We start from the raw sequence: 20360 nt of genomic DNA, 5'->3' as shown, positions 1-20360 counted from the left end.
TTCCCTATTAAGGAAAGAGACATATATATATATATATATATATAGACGCGTGCGCGCAAACTTTTATATAAAAGTAGTTCTCATGTGTAATATATTTCATTATTGTATTATATACAACCGTAAAGATATAAATATAAAGGAATAGTTGCTCTTATGGACAATCATCATAATTAATATAAATACAAAACAAAACTTAACTTGGCATTAGAGCCGCAAAATGATCTAGCCATCTTCCTCCTTATATTCGATCTTCATCTTCTTCTTTAGACTAGGTTGCATCCTTTCTTCTCTTACTAAATGGACACCCAAGAACGTCAACAATCTACTGTCACTGCATCAACACTTTAGTCTTCTTTCTCCCTTGTGATGCCATCAATTACCTATGGTGTATCCATTGTTGTGATGCCATCAATTACCTATAATGTATCCATTGATGTAGATGAAACCTTTTTTTTTTTTTTTGCCAAGACGTATACTACTCCTTTATTGATAGCACATCACCATGTCCTCCTTTTCATCTAGTATGTGCTATGACATCTTCATCTTATATCAGTCCTACATACTTATTATAGAAGCAGCAAGATCACTTAATCATGAGCACTATTTTATCTTCTCTCTCTATGAAAGTTATACACTTAGTTGTGGATTGTAACACCTCTCATGACATCTAGACAATGCTGGAAACAACCCTTGCCTCTCCTTCCAGGTTCTCCTCTAGTTCTTCCTCTCGAACAATAAGAAATTTTAGGTAGCAAGTTGACCGCTTTGGTGGTTATAATCATATTGTAAAGTGTCAATTGTGTTATAAATTTGGGTATATTGCCCAATAATATTCTAAGTTGGCTATTTATCCTCTCCAAGCTAATGTTAGTCTCGTATTTAATAATGCCCCTACAACTACTCTTATTACTTGGTTTCCTGATACACATGCAAATCATCATGTGACGTCAGACCTTGTAAGTATGATGAGTTTAGAACCTTACCTTGGTAATGATCATCTATATGTTGGTAATGGTAAGGGCCTTATTATTTTTAATATTGCTCGCTCTAAAATTCATTCACCTAAATGCCCGTTTACTTTATCCAATATTTTAAATGTTTCTTACATTAAAAAAATCTCTACTATCTATTCAAAAATTTTGGCATGAGAATAACATCTTTTTTTAATTTCATTCCTTTCTATTTTATGTTAAGGATCTTATGATTAAGGAAGTGCTTTTTTCCAATAGAAGCAGAGAAGGTCTATATGTTTTGTCTAAGTCGTCTGCAATGTCATTGCCTCAAGTTCTCTTATCTATATATCTCTCCATTTCCACTGATGTTTAGCATCGTCGACATGGGCATCTAGGTCCATGCATTCTATAATTTTTAGTGAAAAATAAAAAGGTGTCCTGCAAGTCAAATCAATTTAATTTTAATTGTCCTACATGCCCTCTAGGTAAGTCGTCTCATCTAACTCTGAAAACTACGGGTCATCAAACTCGAACTCCTCTTGATTTAATTTTTAGTGATATTTGGGGACCTTTCCATATGTTGTTATCTAATGGTTTTTTCTATTTTATTATTTTAATGGATGTCCATACAAAGTTTATCTGGTTTTATCCTTTGGTTGTTAAGTCTAATATTTTATCTTTCATTAATTTTAGATTCGTGTTGAGCACCAATTCTCTTTAAAAATAAGTCTGTTAAAAAATAGTGGGGTCGTGAATATCAAAAACTCAATACATATTTTAAAACGATTGGTATTTATCATCATATGATCTGCCCACACATTCATGAACAAAATGATGTTGTTGAATACCGTCATAGGCATATTGTTGAAACTGGATTTATGCTTTTAAAATTTTTGTTTATTTGATTAATCGCATGCCAAATCCAGTTCTTAAGGCCCATTTGGAAACGCAGTCTAACCCGCGTTTCCAAAAAAATTAAAATTTTTTTGTCTTAAAATTAATATTTTTTTATAGTATTTTTGGATTGTTTTAATGCGTTGATATCAAAAATAATTTTTAAAAAAAATAACAAGACATAATCTTGATGCATTTATAAGCAAAAAGCACATTGTACTATAATCGTTATCACAATCTCAAAACAAGCCCTTAATTAGAATGCACCTTCAAAATGTCTTTTAAAATCAAATCCTGATTATACTTTCTTTGTATTCTAGGGTATCTGCTTCCCATTCCTTCATCCATACAATACTCATAAGTTAGATTTTCACTTGTCTGTTTGTGTTTTTCTAGGGTATAGTAACTCTCATTTAGGTTATCGATGTCTTGATTTGTTGTCCAAACGTATTTATCTTGCTCATTATGTATGGTTTCATGAAAATATTTTTTTCTTTTGACAAATCTGAATAAATTGCAATTCCACCACACAACCTTCTATTGTCACACAACCCGTTACCTTACACCCTCTCACACCACCCTTTCAAATACTTCAATTGATGCCCCGTATAGTCTCTACACCTCCTTTAGTTCCCTTACTAGTATATTATTATCACAATTATTCTTTAAGTGCAGTTTCAAAATCTCCACACTCGTATGTGTCGTATATTACCCCTGCCAGCTCCCCTGGTTTTTCCCCAACTGGTTACCCTGTTGTGGCTGTCTCCCCTGCAGTTTCTCCAGCTAGTTCTCCCTTATGGTTTACGCATATATTAAGCTCTTCACTACCAGGTTCTTCCTCTGTTTCCACTCATGGACTTAACTTATATATTGATTTGTCTAAATTTAATCTTCATCAAGTCCTAGCTAATGTCTCATCCTCTCCATCTTAGTTGGCCTGCACCCGTTGCATACTCCTTCACCTGCGTCTAACTAAAAATGCTAACTTTAGTTTTGTGACTACCTCGCAGGTTGTACCTTTACCTCAACAAGAGCCACTTTCATTTAAGGATGCCAACAAGTATTTAATTAGGCATAATGCCATATAAGAGGAAATCCAAGCCTTTCACTCTAATCAAACTTGGTCGTTAGTGCCTCTTATTTATCTATAAATGTCATTGGTAGTAGGTAGGTTTACAAGATTAAATGACATGTTGATGGTTGGATTGACCGATATAAAGCATGGTTGGTTACCCGCAGTTTTACTTAGCAAGATGGGATTGAATATTAGGAGACATTTAGTCTAGTGGTTAAGCCTCCAACATTTCACCTGAATATTGGGAGACATTTAGTCTAGTGGTGAAACCTACAACATTTGACCATGTGCTCACTATTGTTGTCTCATATGGTTGGAAAAGTCATCGGTTGGATGTTCATAATGTGTTCTTGAATGGCATCCTTCAAAAAGAGGTATACATAAAACAACCATCTTGGTTTGTTTATCCTACTTTTTCATCTCGTATGTGTCATCTCCATAAATCCTTCTATGGCTTGAAACAAGCAGCTCGAGCTTGGTACAACTAGTTGAGCGAGTTTCTAATTTCTATTGAATTTCAGGCATCCAAGATCGATACTTCTCTGTTTATTCTTGCTCTTAATAGTGCTATAATTTATTTGATTGTGTATATTAATGATATTTTATTAACCGGGAATAAGTCAAATTTGCTTCATCAATTGATTAAATTACTATAATCAAAATTTAAGCTTTGGGATTTAGGTTATGTTCATTTCTTCTTGGGCATTGAAGTTAAACCTACTGTTATGGGTATCGTAGCAAGTCAATATAAGAATGTACTCGATATCATCTAACGAGCAGGTATGGTTTCTTGTAAACAAATTGATAATCCTCTATCTACCTCATCTAAATTAGGAATCATGCCTGGTACTCCTCACTCTAATCCGACACATTATCGATAAATTATTGGGGCACTACAATATGTTACCTTCACCGAACCTGATATTTGCTATGCAGTTAACAATATGTGTCAATTTATACATGCCCCTACTGAGGATCATTGAGCTACTATTAAATGTATTTTGCATTACCTCCAAACTACAACATCTTATGGTTTGCATATTACTCGGTATTCTTTCTTGTCCCTCTATGGTTTCACAGATGCTAATTGGGCTGGCAGTATTAATAATCAAAAATCAACAGGTGGTTATCTTATATATCTTGGTTCTACCCCTATTTCATCGAAATCCAAGGCACAACGCACTATTGTGAGGTCTTCTAAATAAGAAGAATACAAAGCCTTAGTTAATAGTACTAGTGAAATTTTATGCTTCACTTTTTATTGCTAGAACTTTGAATTTCATCTCCATTTATAACTACGTTATGGTGTAATAATTTACAGGCCACTTTCTTATCTGCCAATCAAGTGTTTCATGCTCATACTAAACATATTGAAGTTAATTATCATTTTATCCATGATCGCGTTGCTAAGTAAGAAATTCAAGTATGATTCATTTCTTCCAAGGATCAACTAGTTGATGTTCTTACCAAGCCTTTTCCTCTAGTCTTGTTTGCTTATTTTCGATCCAAGCTTCAGGTGGAGTCTCCACCTTCAGCTTGACAGAGTGTATAAAGAAAAGAGACCTATATATGTAAATACCTTTATATAGAAATAGTTATCATGTGCACTATATTTCACCATTATATTGTATACAACCCTAAAGTTATAAATACAAAGGAATGGTTACTTTCATGGACAATCATAACAATTAATACAAAGACAATCTCTCAACAGAACTTAACTCCCCCTTTCTTCTACAAAACTACAAATCAAGCTCGACAATCATCCTTTATAAGTGGCTTTTCTTTATATGTGTGGTTTATTTTATGTTTTTATCATGGATTAAAATGCTTGATATTTGATTTAATTTTGATTTTCATATAAATAGTTGTTATATGTGATGAAAAAAATTAAATCTTATAGATATGGTAAATTGTTTTTATTATATGAGTTAGATGATTCTATCCTTATTTTTAGTTCTCCAATGTCCAATAATTATGATATTTCAAAGTTTATTGGGAATTAAAGACTTTGAAAGAAATGAAAATCAACTAGATTTAGATAATTTACTTGCTAGATTGGTTGAAGTAAAGAAAATCTAAGTGTTTAAAAAATAATTTGCAAGTTGCTCAAAGGAAACCTAATATCAAGAAAGGCCAAGTTTTATAACTAACAACAAATCCTGCTCTATGATTTCCAGTACACGTATGAAAATAGAATAGAATATTCACAACACCAAGTTTTGAATGTTGAAGTTTGTAATTTTTGGCTTTTTCATTATTAATGAATTACTCTAAACTTGTGTTATTCTAATATTTTAAAGCCTCATATTCTGCATTTTATATGGGTGGTAATTAGCAAATATCTTGATCTTTCTTTTTCTCTTTCTCTTTCCCTTTAGTTTACACTTGTGCAAATATGGAGAAAGGGTAATTATTTAGAGAATAAACATAAAAAAAAGTATTTATTGCCCTAAATCATGAAATGTAGTTAATTATTTAGAGAATAAACATAAAAAAAATATTTATTGCCCTAAATCATGAAATGTTGTATGGTTTAGTGTGATTATTGAATTGCATTTCGACGTTCAATTGACTTGCATTTTCTAATATGATCTTGTCTCACTTCATAGTAAAGGAAAATAGCCTGAAGACTATAATAATTTATGATATTTGTTATGCTTAGATTTAGAGTTAATCAAACATCATAGAGTATTTGTTGAGCATGTATATTTGAAACCATACAATTCACAGTCTCTATTAGGCATTTCCTTTATATTTTCTTTTAAAATAAGAAAATTGTTACATTTCTTATTTTGATTAATTTACTTATCTACAAGATTAATTGTTGAACTAATAATGCTGATATTTTTTAGGTTTAATCTATCTCAAATTAGGTTTTAAGATTAAAGATGCATCAATAAAGAACTCCAGACTCTTTTTTTAATAACTCAAATATTAATCTCCTAGACAACAATATATTTTAATAAACCAGACTTTTTTAAAATGATTAAATATTGAACTTCATTTGAGATTTCAATTGCAACTTTATTAGCTTGAAGTATCAAAACATCCAAAGTTTGACTACTCTCTTTGATTTGTGTAGAGCAAATTGCAATATTATTAGCTTGAAGTACCAAAACATCCAAAGTTTTAGAAATTGACTACTTTCTCTCAGTTGTGTAGAGCAATGACATTTTTTAAAAGGAAAAAAATATCATTTAATTGATAGATTAATTCGATTAATCTTAAATCTTTCTATATTTAAGACAACTACAAAACGAGCATTCCTTACAATTAAATTGGTGAAAACAAAGCTTTATTATAAAATGAATGATTTTCTTGCCAATACTTTAATTGTCTACATAAAAAAAAATGATTGCTATGGTTTAATTGTCTACATAAAAAAAAATGATTGTTATGGACTAATCAACTTCATAATAGATATGATTATGGATGAGTTCTACTCAATAAAAGATCGTCGAAGATTGACTTAGTTTAGAGTTATTTTGCCTATTTTTTCCTTTTATTTTTATATCTATATTGAACATCTTTAACTTTTAGTGTTTATTAAAATTTAATAGAATTTAATTTTGTTATAAGTCTCATATCGACCACTCGAGATGATCATTAAACAGGGAGAGACCTTTGAGACTAAGTAATAACCTACCCCTTGTGCACATAATTCTTTTATAGTAGATATTGCTTTCATGTAGTTGGTTGACTTTGATAAAACTTTTTCTCCTAAAAAATCAAGTAAAAACTTTATTGTATAAATTTCTAAAACTATTCTAAAATAGCATACATGATATTATTCAGGAGACAAATTGATATTTTACCATTTATAAAATTATCAAGTTTCTTTATAAATAGAATATTATACTTCATATTTTTTGAAGAAAAGGATATTAAAGAGCATATAATACAAAAAATACTTAAAAAATAAATAAATAAATAATTTAGTATTCAAGGTATAGCAATTCCTCTCTTATAAAATCATTTCAGGAGATTTATGATATGGTGGTTTGTATGGATTATTGTTCAAGGAGAGATAATTGAGTGGCTTGTGACAACTCAACTTTAAAGAGTTAAGAAAAACCTAAAAAAAGAAAAAAAATTGATTTTCAAGTAACATTTGCTCAATCCTAAACAAACCAATTATAAAATAAGATCCTTGGGACTTGAAAAGACATTAAATTATTGTTTTCGTTGTGTTTACTGTTTGAGAAAACCTTTGATATGATGGTTTGTGTCATAACCTATTTTTAGATTACTCTCCAAATTCATTTCTATTTCTTCAAAAAAAAAAAAGAAGAAAAATAAAGGGCACAAAATAGTGTTGTTTTAAACAACATTATTCATCTTCTTTCCTTGGACGTGCAATAGGGGAAGAAGAAGCCTTTTTTCAAATCTTCTTTTCCTGCCCACTCTCTCCCTTTGACATAACCCATTTAGTGCCACCATTATGGAAGAAACAGAAGACTCATGCCGACCACCATACCCTATGTTTGGATAAGGTAGAGTGGCCCTCTCCCCCTACCTCATATAATTACAGGGGGAGAACCAGAGAAAAAGGAGGAGGATATAGGATAGAGGACAAGAGAACAAGAAACAGAGGATGGAAAAGAGAGAAACAAGAAAAAAAAAACAAAAGGAAAGAAACAAAGGAGAAGAGGGGGATTTTTAAAGGAGAGTTTTCGGAGTGAAAAATAGAGGAGAATGAAAAGAAACTAAGGGGGATGACATTTTGTTTAAAAGAAAGGAATAAAAAAATGCAAAGGGAAGGGAAGAAAAAGGAGATTTGAGGTGAAAAAAAAAAAAACAATGACGTGAGAGATAAGGGAAAGAATATACCAAAAACCAAGAAAAAAAAGAGAGAAACAGAAAAGGGAGAGAACAAAAGCAGACAGAAGAAGAAATATAGAAAAACAAATAGAGTAAAACATAAAGAAGAAAAGCAGAGGAAGGAAAGGAAAGGGAAGAAAAAAAACAGAGAGGAGGAGGGCACGAAAAATACAGAAAAAAAAAACAAAAAAAAGGAAAGAAAGAAGAAGAAGAAATTTGTGCCTCTATATAGAAAGGAAAAATGATAGTGGTCATCATCCTATTCTTCTTACTACTATGAACCACCACCATTTTTCCTCTTCGCTACCACTAACAGCACCATGAGCAACCACCAAGTAAGCTTCCACTTCTACTCTTTCTTTTTTTGGCTTTTGCTTAATTTATTATTGTCTCCACTATTCTGTAAAATGAACTGTGGAGTGTGAATTAATTCACTCTTTATTATTCACATGAACAATGGAGAGTTTTCCCATTATTCATTGGGTCGAACCAGGCCAGACCCAAATCAAAATGGCTAGGTCAAGCCCAGCCCACTCCAAAAAAAATATATATAATTTTTTAAAAAAAATCCTTTCAAATTTTGCGATTTACCCGTGTATTTTTCTATCAACTTTTTTTTAATATTGTTTTGTATTTTTATAGTGTAAAGATACGAATTCGATATTAAAATACTCAATTTTCTCTAAAATATTATGAAAACTTAAAAAAAAATCTTGTTTACATGCATATAGTCAAGTCTTTCAAAGATAAAAAATTATATCGTATTTTCACATAAAAAAAATTTAAAAATATTTCTTAACATGCATTTTCATCTTTAATAACTATGTTATTAAAGTCACGAGAACTAAGCCAATATTTTAAAATTTTCAAAAATTATTTTATTTTCTTTTAATATCAGGGATTATGAACTTATGTGTAAGACATATTTCTAATATTAAATAAGCGTTAGTTTTTTTTTAACATAGAATGGTTAGATTTTACCCGATAAGATAAGAATCTCCTTACCGAGAATAATTTTTCTTAAATGTTAGTCAGACCAACAATTAGAAATACAATAACACCTTAGCATATATTAGACAATTAAACAATGCAGTATACTTCAGAAAGAGTGTATTTTGGGTGTTAATACCTTCCTTTACACAACCAATCTCCATTCTCAATCTCTAAGACAAGTTAGGGTTCTTATGACTAAAATACTAGGTGACATTTTCTATTCTCACTGTCCACAAATAAAAAACAAAAATTTCTTGTCTACCTAATTTTCCTGATTACTTGATATATTCTTGAGAGTGGATGATTGCCGTAGTGTTGTATACGTATGACAGTTTGTAGGGATTATTATTGAAAGTCAGTCAATAAAATTGCCTGTGACAATTCAGTTTTAAAAAGTTATGAAAAACCTAAAAATTTTAATTTTCATGTAATATTTGTTCAAACTCTAAACATCCCTAAATTGTAAAATAACATACTTAGGAGTTGAAAAAAAAAGAATTGGTTAATTGGTAAGAAGATTATCTAACCGATTTCTTCTTTCAGGACTAGTACTCCTAGCATGATGAGTTCCTAAACTACCCCCTCAACATCATTTGGACAGAATTCTCCGCCTCTTAATGAGGAACCAATTTCACCTAACACTCAGAGGCCATAAAACTTGAGAAAAAACATTTCTCTAGAAGTTGAAGGTTTAAGATTTCTAACCTCACGATAGTGCAAGAAAATGAATAAAAAATCATCTCTCTATCACGGGAAGCAGGAACACAATGACAAGATAAGCAGGAATAATAACAGGAAGACAACTGAGAAAATGAATGAGAAAGATGAACAATGACAGGAAGACTCCTAGATTTTCAGATGAAAAATGTGAATAATGGATGAGAAAGATGACAGAAAAGCTACTATTTATGGTAATGAATTGATTGACCCTGCTGCTGCGCTATCTCCCATTCATGCACCTGCCATGACAAATACTCCAAATGGCAAGTCACAATGGTACAACTAAGTTACCTTTGCGGCAATAAATGAATAAAAACAACAATTCAAGTCTCCAACGACTCCACTTCATCCTCTAAAGTCATAGGAAGCATGAACAGAGACAGAAACAAACGTCATGACAAGTCACGAGAAGCATGAACAAAACCAACAAGTCACGAGAATAAAATGTCATTCTGCATCTCACGAGAACAAAGATGTGCAGAAGCAATGAAACAAAGCAAGTCATGACAAGGAAATAAATCGAGCCATAGAAAATAAATAAACAACGAAAGCCATGTCAAGGAAACAAGAAAGTCATGGGAACCGTGTATAAATAAAGAATGACAAGACGCGGGAGCAAAGATGTCAAGGGAAGGAATAACAAGTCACAGAAGCTTCTCTACAAACAAAAGCTGCAAGTCTTTCTTTAGACCACTCTACTTCTAACACTTGAATGACAAGTTAAGCTGTAAAGGGTTACTATGCGTTACCTGAATTTCTTGTTTTAGAAGTCTTCAATGTTATACTTATGGAATACCTTGTTTTGCAAGTTATCACCTCCGTAAACAATTTATTTTATTGGTGAGCTACATGATCTTCACAGTGAAGCAAATGTTTTTTATTATTTTATTTTATTTTTTTATTATTAATATAAGTGTTGGTGTCAGTTTTGTGCAGCATCTCTAATTTAAATTCACAAATTTTAAAATTAATAATCATACAAACCTTTAATAATCTAAAAAACTCAAATATGTAATCATTACAAATAAATTTAATATCTAATTATTTAAGTTATCCCTTTCATTATTTCTCCTATCAACTGAGGATGTACAAGTACTCAATGAATCATCAAGTATAAGAAGACATGACCCAACAGATCCAATACCCGTACATAAAGCTTTTTCAAAATCATAATCCATTATACTTCTGTCATATCATACAAAACTGTTCTTTTTCCGTTCATTAACTTAGCATCAAACAATCTAAACTCTGAAAGTTAGTCAACTAAACAGCCATGAGAAACTCAAATCCATCAAAAGTTTTCACGACATCAGATGGGTTAAGGGTTCGGAACGGAATCGTTGACTGATCTCAAAAACAATTATTGGCTCCTTTTCTTGACTCGTAATCTGTTATCACGTAATTTTATTAATATAAATCGTAACATGTAGTACCGATCATGTTGTAGCAACATGTCATGCCAGTATCTTCAAAATCATGACTTCAATCCCATTGCACAAGGAAATCTCTTCATCTCACCCTAACATAAAACAAAATAAGGTCCCAATTTAGAACACTGGAGATCCCCATCTTCCCTAGACTCCCCCTTTAACTACCTAACGCCAGCCGAAACTTCGTGCGAAATGCCCGCAATTATGAGAGCATTGAACAATAACAGGACGCACATGTTCTTGTCATGGTGAGAATATCGATATGCATGACGAATATGGATACAAAACATAGAAAAGAACTGCCCTGAAAACCAAACATGGAAGATAGATAAACAAGACAAAAGAGGGAAAAAAGAAAAATCAAACTGAATGCAAGCCTAAAGGAGAGCGACCCAAGCCAGCATGATGAGTTAGCCGAGAGCACTCATCAATTTGCAACGTAATTAGTCTCACAGAGAGGGAAGCAAAACCACATTGTTGAAGTGACCTTTAAGTACAAAATGAATTTGGAGTTCGATGTACGAGGCCAAGAAGCACCATCAGCAGAATTTAACCATTTAATGCGGTCTCTAAGGATTCGGAAGCATTTTTCCTATCCCAAAATCCGGTTTGAACACGCAACAAGTAGTGCCCATTACTTTCAAGAAAGATTGGAGCTTTCTTCAGATCCCTTTGTTGATTCAACAAAAAATCGACCAAGACGCTCTGATGCCTTGTTTACCTGCGTTACACGAATTAAAAGTTGTTTGCTTATGCTGGATATAGCTCTGAGCTGACTATGATTTTCAGAATATTCTAACATAATAATTCCATGACATCTTTTCAAACCTGTTCGTTCCAATCAATCTTCCATGTAAGATAGGATAGCAGAAGTGTTTGGACTACGACTCCACTCAACAATCCAATCCACAAACCCTGTATGTCCAGAGAAGAAATTAACAATTGGTAAATAAAACACTTGACCGATTAGCGAAGTGTGAATAGTCATTACTAGACAATCAAATTCATGGCCTTAGCTTGATTCTCCATTCATAATTTGAATGTTAAGCATTAGATATCTTATGATATCTTGACAATATTGTTCTCACATACCGTAACCTGAAAATGTGCTACATATCCAAGCAGAATTCCTATGGGCATCCCAATAGCATAATAGCTCCCCAAGTTGACAAATGCAACCATACTCTGCACACCAGCACCAACAGCTACACCTGGAGAAGGAATTTTAATTGTTAAGATTTACATTACCAGATGTGCGCTTGCCCTCGTATATATATTGCAGGAAACACCAGCACTTGACTTACTTTTGTCACTATAAGTGATGGATCATATAATTGCATAAAATAAATTCTGATATACTTAGAATTAAAGCTGTGCACAAAATAGACCGGAAAACGTTCATATAGTATTTGCATATATTAATAGAATTAGAATGAAATACTTGCCTGAGAGTACTGGATAAATACTATTCAGCAACATTGAGAATGCAAGTAGAACATGAAGCCTGGACACAGATTCTGCTACTTCCTCACTACTCGTAAACAAATATGAAATTTCTCGACTAAAGATCAAGCACAAAATCCAGAAGATAATCCCAATAATTATCGAAGTACCAAGGGCAACCTTGATAGAAAATTTTGCAGCTTTGGCATTGCCCATTCCCAATTCATTTGATATGCGCACACTGTACGAAATGCACATACATAACATTTTATAATAGAGATCACTTGCTTCAGAAACAGAGATATAGATAGACAAAACGAAACTGAGTAGCATTTCTAATGGTTAAAGCAAATACCATGAAGAACCTAAAAACCCAAGGCAGATCATGAATTCCCATCCATTGATGTTGAGGCTGCAACAAGGAATTAGCATAAATCATCTTCTTTTCAACAGTTAGAACTATGTAGTGCCGAGCAACTGTATTGAGATTTGCATAACAAATTCTTACCAAATGGAGAAAGCAGATATTGCAATAGTTGCATTCTTCATATATCCAGCTAACACGACAAGAATAGAGGAATACCATAATTCTAAGCTGTAAGGTCATAGCAAACACAATTAGAAAGCGAGTGGTGGCTATCGAAATAAATGAACCATAAAGCATTAGCAATCTTAAATTGATACTAGTGTGTGCTAAAACAAGGCAAGGATAAGTTCGTGATCATGATCAAAAACTTGGTTCCGTTTTTGCTGTGCTTAACATCATTAAGGAATCAAGTATTTTGTGCATAAAAACAATCAGCCGAGTTAAATTCCCATACGAGAAATGGAATAAAAAGACTAAATTGTCAAAATTGGACCTTACCAAGTCATGACTCCGGAGGATATTGAGAGCTTTACTAGAGGTAACATATCAGCAAATGCAGCTTTAGTCAGGGCTTTCCATGTCTGAGGCCACCAACCTCCAAAGATGTACACAAACTCTCCAATAACCAGAAACCAAGATGATAGGATGAATGCACTCATGGCACCAGGAAGTCCAAAACCAAGTTTGATAACAAATAACCAGGACAAAAGCACATGAAGCAGAAAGGAGGAAGCAGAAAACCACCCGACAATCTTGTTTTTTTGCTGTGCTTGCAAGTACATTTGGATGGTCAAGCTAAAGACAAAATAGTAGAGGACGGGAATGAACCAAAGGGAGATTTTTCCAGCTTCTATAGCTATGCTCTCCTCTTGCCCAATTAGTCTTAATATCGGCGTTGTAAAAATGAAGAGGGGAAGCAAGATGGTTGCAGTTACACCATCAATGATCCATGATCTCTGCAAGTAAATACCCATCATGTGGTAGTGTCCCGCTCCATATGCTTGCCCGCATAAGGTCTCAGTCGCACTTGACATGCCAATCTTCCATGAGAAAGGAAAAACTTCGGTAAGTAGATTATTGAAATAATTGTCTTTACCTTACATATATTTGGAAGATCACACAGGTGGCAAGACATGTAAAATAGGAAGGAGACATCGATTCATTCCTCAATTCAATGGCTACAAAGGGGCTAATACCTCTCTCTCTGTAATATTTTCAAGTGAGTGAATGCTAATCTTGGTGTGGCTCCAAATTGTTTCTTATGCTGATCTTACGCGAATGACCACAATATGTTAAGAGGATACGTACCAATATGCCATTTACGAACCGTAGCAAAATGCTCTGCTGTAGGCCAAACGCTGCGAGATCCAATTCGCTAATGTGCCCCAGGAATAACTGTGTCACCACAATCATCCCAAATGAAGTCACTCGTGCTACTATTCCAGGAAATGCAATCCTCCATAGCTTCTTGGATTCATTCCAGACCCTCTTCTTCAGGTCGGCCCTGTCAAATTCATCCGGCAAAAGAAGCCTCTCTTCCGTTGAATTATCCATGATTCTGTAAGAAGGAATGCTAAACTTGTTGATTTTTCAAGTTTCCTTTGTTGAATATAAACTTTACATTGGACACCTTTGTGATATGCATTTACAATTGAGATGTGACCATATATTCATCAAGACCACATGAATCTTTCATATCAAGTGGATTTCCGCAAGATTCATGCAATATTGATTGTAATAAACAGGAGCGTGTCTTTTCAATCAGAAAACTGTACTACCAGAAGCATGAATCAAGCTAGTCGTCACAAGTGTCTATCCCACCTTTAGAATTCTAGAACCATGGCTCCATGTAGTTAAGAAACCAGCATCGAAGTCATTATGAGTTGCCTTATAGGTACCAACTATATTATGCTGGCATGAGAAGGGATATGTGTGATAAATAAATTAACTCAAATTTTCAAATGTGGTGAAGCAATATTTATTAATGGCTAATGGGGCAATTTGTATATGTGCGTGAAAAATTTAAAAGGATAAGTTAAGAAAATGATAAAAAAAAATAATTGAAAGAATGAGGGTCAAACTAGATTAAAAAAATCAAATAAAAGTAAATATTGTAGAACAAAATTAAAAAAAAATCAGGGAAAGAATAAAAATATAGCAATTAAAAGAATGAAGATAAAAAATAAATTAAACAAATAAATACAATAAAATTAAAATAGATGAAATTGTAAATAACAAATAGTCAAGAAAAGTATAAAGCATAGAAGTAAAGAAACCAAATTAGATAAAAAAAATCAACTTGAAAAAATATCCAAAAATAAAATTGAAAAAAATTCAAACTTCAAAAAGCATTAAAAGCCAAATAAACAATAATTAAAATAAAGAACAAAATTGATTTTAAAACATAAAATATTTAAAAACTTAAATTACCAAGTCATCCCTAACAAAACCTAAAAATACAAAACAATCTCGCAAATAGCCTTTTTTTTTCAAATTACAAGGTTAATTCCATCATTTACTATTTAAAAAAAGAAAAAGATGGAAAAGTCCCTCTATGCATGTATATATTTTTTTTTCTCTTCCAATAGCATAACTGTTCAATTTTTTTTTTAAATGACACCATCGTAGAAGAAAGGCTAGGAATAGAGAAAGAGCTGGTACTTTCTCTGGGAACTCTCTTCTTATTTAATTTAAGGCTCATGGCTTCCTTGGATGCTCTATGGAGGGATATAAGACTTCTCTATCTCCGTGACTTCTTTACCATGGTACTCTTTCTATGGAGGTAATTGAGTAGACAAAAAGAAAGGCACTAGTTCAAGGTTCCTGGAAAGGTGTAGATGCCTCTGTCTATTGACCTGAACAACTTGTCAACACTCTTACCTAAAGATTTTTTATTATTATTATTATTATTATTTTTTGCTTATGAAGGCAAAATGGTCTTTACATGGTAACAAAAATAAAGGAAAGAGAACGACGCACATTCCCAACACCAACACCATGGTTGAAGTGGGGCTTTGGCCACCACATGGTCCCTCAAGCACCATTAGAATAGCACGGCGACCATGCATATATCAATAAAAAAAAATTTAATAATATTTAAAAACTTAAAATCACCAAGCCGCCCATGACCAAACCCAAAACTAATAATAAAACCAGTTAAAAAAAATCAAAACACCCTCGCAAATGTGCTTTTTTTAAAATTGCAAGAAAACCAGTTAAAAAAAATCAAAACACCCTTGTGCTTTTTTTTAATTGCAAAGTTAATTCTGTTATTTTATTGTTTTTTTTAGAAAAAGACAAAGAAACTCTTCTATGCATGTATAATTTTTTTACTTCCAAGGACATCATCCTAACTCAACTATTCATTTTTAAAATGACAAAAGAGCCCCTCACCTAAAGATTGTTTTTTTTGTTTCATTATATTATAACAAAATAAAACATGTCCAGACTATTTTGTTTCTAATCAATTTGGTGATGATGAATGTATCCTATGGAAAAGATATCTCTACCCTAAATTACAAGTTTAATTAGTTTTTTAATTTTTTTGTAATGATAAAATTATATTTACACTATTTCAATTCATAGTTTATTCAAATCCATTGTTTTTTATGTCTACAATCACAATAAAAGATTGAGTTCATTTAATTTTATTTTTTTTATAATAACTAATCTTTGCAGTCATAGGATCAAAGTCTTTTTTTAAAAAAAAAAATTAGCCATTGACAACATATTTTATAGAGAAAAGAAACAAATTTATTGCTATTTAAAAAATTTGTACTTCCATTTAATAAAACAGATAAAGAATTAAAGGTTCCAGTAAACATTAAAAAGAGAGGGTTAACAATAACTAAAAACAAAGTTGAAAAGGGAAGAAGAACATATGTATCGCGAAATATTTTATATAATATGTTTATGAATTTCTGAATCTTATCGATCCTCTCATGTTTTTATGAGAATATAATTAATCATATTTCAAATTTTATTATTGATTTTGAATTTAATAATTTGGTTCAGAGGAGAAAAATAAAATAGTAAAAAAATAAAATTATTTATATTTATACTTATATACTATTATAAAACCATGAATCATCCTGACAATATTGACTGCTCTTCCGGTTGTAACTTGTAAACTAAAGAACACCCAGATTTGCTCCGGGACAACAGAGGACAGTCACCTTAATACAAAGGTAAATCTGGTTCTCAAAATAAGAAAATAGTCTCAACAATGTTCTCTTCCCCTTTCCTACTCTACATGCCTGGTTCATCACTAACATGAGAATATTAGCTAGCCTTTATCTTCTTGTTTTGTTAGGAAACAGATGCGCTGCCATTTTTGAATTGTCAGTTTGCTTGGGTGAGCTCTTGATTTTATTTTTATTTTTATTTTATTTTATTTTTGCTATTGATCTCCTCTGAGAGGTGATAGAGACTTGTGTGGTTGAGTTGAGAGTCAATAAATGAAAAATGAAAAACCCATGGAAAGAATAGAAGTTGTGTGTGCCTGACTGGTAGTTGCCACCTTTTTTGTATTTTTGAGACTGGTAGTTGCAGAGAATTAATTGCAGCCCGTGAAAGGACAAGGACGAATAAAACACATCTCTAGGATCTCAAATTCCGAGTTTGTGGATGACTCAAGTAATAATAAACTAGACTAGTTCACACGCTAAGAACTTGTTAAATCTAACTAAAATAAAATAAAACATTATTGACAAAGAAATTTGATAATAAAATAAAGGGAACAGAACAAGATAAAGGGCTTCGAAGGAGATTATTTTGTATTAAAAGAAAAAGAATATAATATCCAAGAACAATAATAAAATAAAGGGAACAAAACAAAATAAAGGGCTTCGAAGGAGATTATTTTGTATTAAAAAAAATAAATCTAAGAACATCTAGATTTGTCTAATCAACTTCCATTAATTATCAAGATGTCTTTGTCACGGTAGAAATATAAATAAAAACCCAGCAGGCTTGTGTGGGCATGTGTACGGAGGGATTTATGCTCTATTACTTATCAGGAATGGGAACTATAGGGTTTGTTCTACCGAGTTTTGTATTATAGGCGCTAATGTGACCAAGATGTGAAACTCGAGGGGCCATGAAATCTAATTTACCCTCAAAAAATCACACCGATGAAGAAGAATGAAGCACGCAGGAAACCATCAAATCACCACTCGTTTATTTGCACTATAAAGGACCCCATTTGCATGAATGAGATGAAATAATCAAGGAAAAGCAGAAATCACGCAGAACAACATTGCCACTAGTGCGCTATAAAAAGACCATATTCGTATTAATGAGATGGGATAATCAAGGAAAAGCAGAACAAGAACATGAAATGTTAATCAAATAAAAACAGGAAAGGGAAAGAAAGGATATGTACTCTTTATAATTTGCATGCGTACCTGTCAGGTATACCCTTAACACTGAAACAGATTGGAGCTCACTGTACTTCAGCTAGCCTTGGATTATTGTCGACTCGAGAAATGGAAAGCGAGAAGGGAATGCGTCTCTGTTAACAAGGCAGTATAGCGACTAGCTAGCAAGCAGAACAAGAACATGAAATGTTAAATTAAAAAAAAAAAAAAAAGAGGCAAGGGAGAGAAGATCAATGGTAGCATAAGAGCAACGAAATCAAGCATTTACTCCTTCACATTTGCCTGCGTACCTTCGAGGTATTCTTCGGGGCTGAAACCGATTGAAGCTTGCTTCGAAGCTAGAATAATGTCCACAGGGATAAATAGAGAGAGAGGGGAGAAAGCATGCTTGTTAACAAGGCAGTAGCTAGGAGTGCATGTGTTTAGTTTCCCCCTGTGCTTTCCATAGGTATTCGTTTATATGAAAAACAAAATTGGTGCACAGAAAAATAGAAGTGAGAAACGAAGAATGGTTGGTTGCTTGTTCACGGATGGAAGAATGAGCGCGAACCGCCGAATCCACAACCTGTTGGCGCACCATTCAAGGCATCGTCAAGCTAAGTTTGATTGTTTGGAGGCAGGGTTAGGTAAAAAAAAGCATTGTGTGAAAATGTATTAAAATTATTTTTTTTATTTTTATAAAAATTATTTTCAAAATTAATATGATAAAATTATTTAAAACATATAAAATATCTAAATTTTTTAAAAACATGATTTGTAATACGGTACCCACATTTACTTTAGCCGCCGTCTATTAAATGGCACGTTAAAAAAAAAAGATTTGTGATGTGCCAACGAGGCTCCTTGGTTGTAATAAAGAAGAGCACGCCTTTTCAATCAGCAAAGGGATACGTGTGATAAACAAATCAGCTCAAATTTTAGGATGTGGTGAGCAATATTTTTTAATGGTAAGGGGTCAACGTGTACATGCACGTGAAAGATTGACCGGTCGTTCTTCATTGAATTATTTAATGAGAGAAGCAATATTTATTAATGGTTCATGGGGCAACATGTACACTTACGTGGAAGATTTGCCGATCGTTCACGATTGAATTATTTTATTAGAAAATCACGTGAATATGGTTATGACACGTTCAGCAGCTTTCTTTTTTTGGAATAATATTTAAAACTTTAAAACTACCCAGTTGTTCGTACAAAACCTATAGATGATAATAAACCAATTAAAATACTCTCACATGGCCTTTATTTTCTTAAATTCCAAGATTAATTCTATTATTTTTCTATTTAAAAAGAAAGAAAAAGCAACAGAGAAGCCTCTCTGTATATTTTTTTTATCCTCCAACTAGATGACCATGATTCTACTTTTCATTTTTTTTAATGACAAAAGATCTATTCACCCAAAAAAAAAAATAGAACAAAACAATCATTGCACTATAAATAAAATATCTGGACCATTTTTTCCTTGTTTAATTTTGCAATGTATCTTATAGAAAAAATATCTCTACTCCCAATTACAGGCTTAATTAGTTTTTTTGCAATGGTTAAATCATATTAATATTGCTTCAATTCATAAATTTTTGTTTTTAGACATAGTAAAAGACTGAGCTTATTTAATTTTTTTGTAATAATTTGATGCTCATTCTCAAATTCAATTGGTATTTTTTTATATGATATATTATAATTATAATTATAAAAAGAAATTGTACATTGTATTATAGATTTGAATAGTGTAATGATTATGTTGATATTTTCAAAAACATCAAAAAAACTAATTATTGAAGATAATATGGTTTTTTTATAAGGGTTTGTTAGTCATTATTATATTAATCAAACACAAATTGGTTTTTTTAAATTTATAAAGTATAATATAATTATTAAATTATCTTTAAAAGTAAAATTGATTTATCTAGCATTCAGGGACATTTTTATTTTCTTACTTTTAACATCACACTAAAAGAACTAAATTGCTCTTTAAATCACAATTTCTTTAACCAGTATCTAGAGGTTTTTTTACATTTTTATTTTTATTTTTATATTATATTCAAGTTGATTGAGAGGTAATTATGTAATTTAATATATACAAAGCATAATTTTTCTTTTTTTAAAGAAGGATGGTTGACTCAGCATTACAAGTATTAGCATATGAGTTTGAATCCACATCATTTGGGCTATGTGTGAAAAGATATTTGACTACCAAATGATGGTTTTAAGGAGGCTTTCGATTTCTCTACGAACGGTCTTTTCATTTTTAAGCAATATGTGTGGCCAATGAACCTTTAGTTT

At 32.1% G+C, this 20360-nt stretch overlaps 1 protein-coding gene and 1 long non-coding RNA gene across 2 annotated transcripts in view; one reads left to right on the top strand and one right to left on the bottom strand.

Annotated features, from left to right (window-relative positions):
* Window positions 1-11242, top strand: part of LOC105117294 (uncharacterized) — a 17469-nt gene extending 6227 nt beyond the window's left edge. The window contains exon 3 of the long non-coding RNA XR_840714.1: window positions 11117-11242. This is a non-coding gene — a long non-coding RNA (uncharacterized LOC105117294). The remainder of the gene's footprint in view (window positions 1-11116) is intronic.
* Window positions 11217-18961, bottom strand: LOC105117295 (protein TRANSPARENT TESTA 12-like). Its single transcript, XM_011014908.1, has 11 exons — window positions 18850-18961; window positions 18368-18683; window positions 18105-18238; window positions 14008-14257; window positions 13198-13739; window positions 12841-12927; window positions 12688-12744; window positions 12335-12573; window positions 11982-12100; window positions 11718-11804; window positions 11217-11610 (listed from the first exon to the last, which is right to left on the bottom strand). The coding sequence occupies exons 4-11, from the start codon at window positions 14251-14253 to the stop codon at window positions 11530-11532; spliced, it is 1458 nt and encodes a 485-aa protein (XP_011013210.1). The 5' UTR covers window positions 14254-14257; window positions 18105-18238; window positions 18368-18683; window positions 18850-18961; the 3' UTR covers window positions 11217-11529.
* Window positions 18962-20360: the final 1399 nt, after the last annotated feature.

Source organism: Populus euphratica, unplaced genomic scaffold (assembly GCF_000495115.2).
Source record: "Populus euphratica unplaced genomic scaffold, PopEup_1.0 scaffold1293.1, whole genome shotgun sequence".
NCBI classification, from domain to species: domain Eukaryota; kingdom Viridiplantae; phylum Streptophyta; class Magnoliopsida; order Malpighiales; family Salicaceae; genus Populus; species Populus euphratica.
Note: the sequence above shows the minus strand (reverse complement) of the source record. Positions and strands in the feature narration are given on the sequence as shown.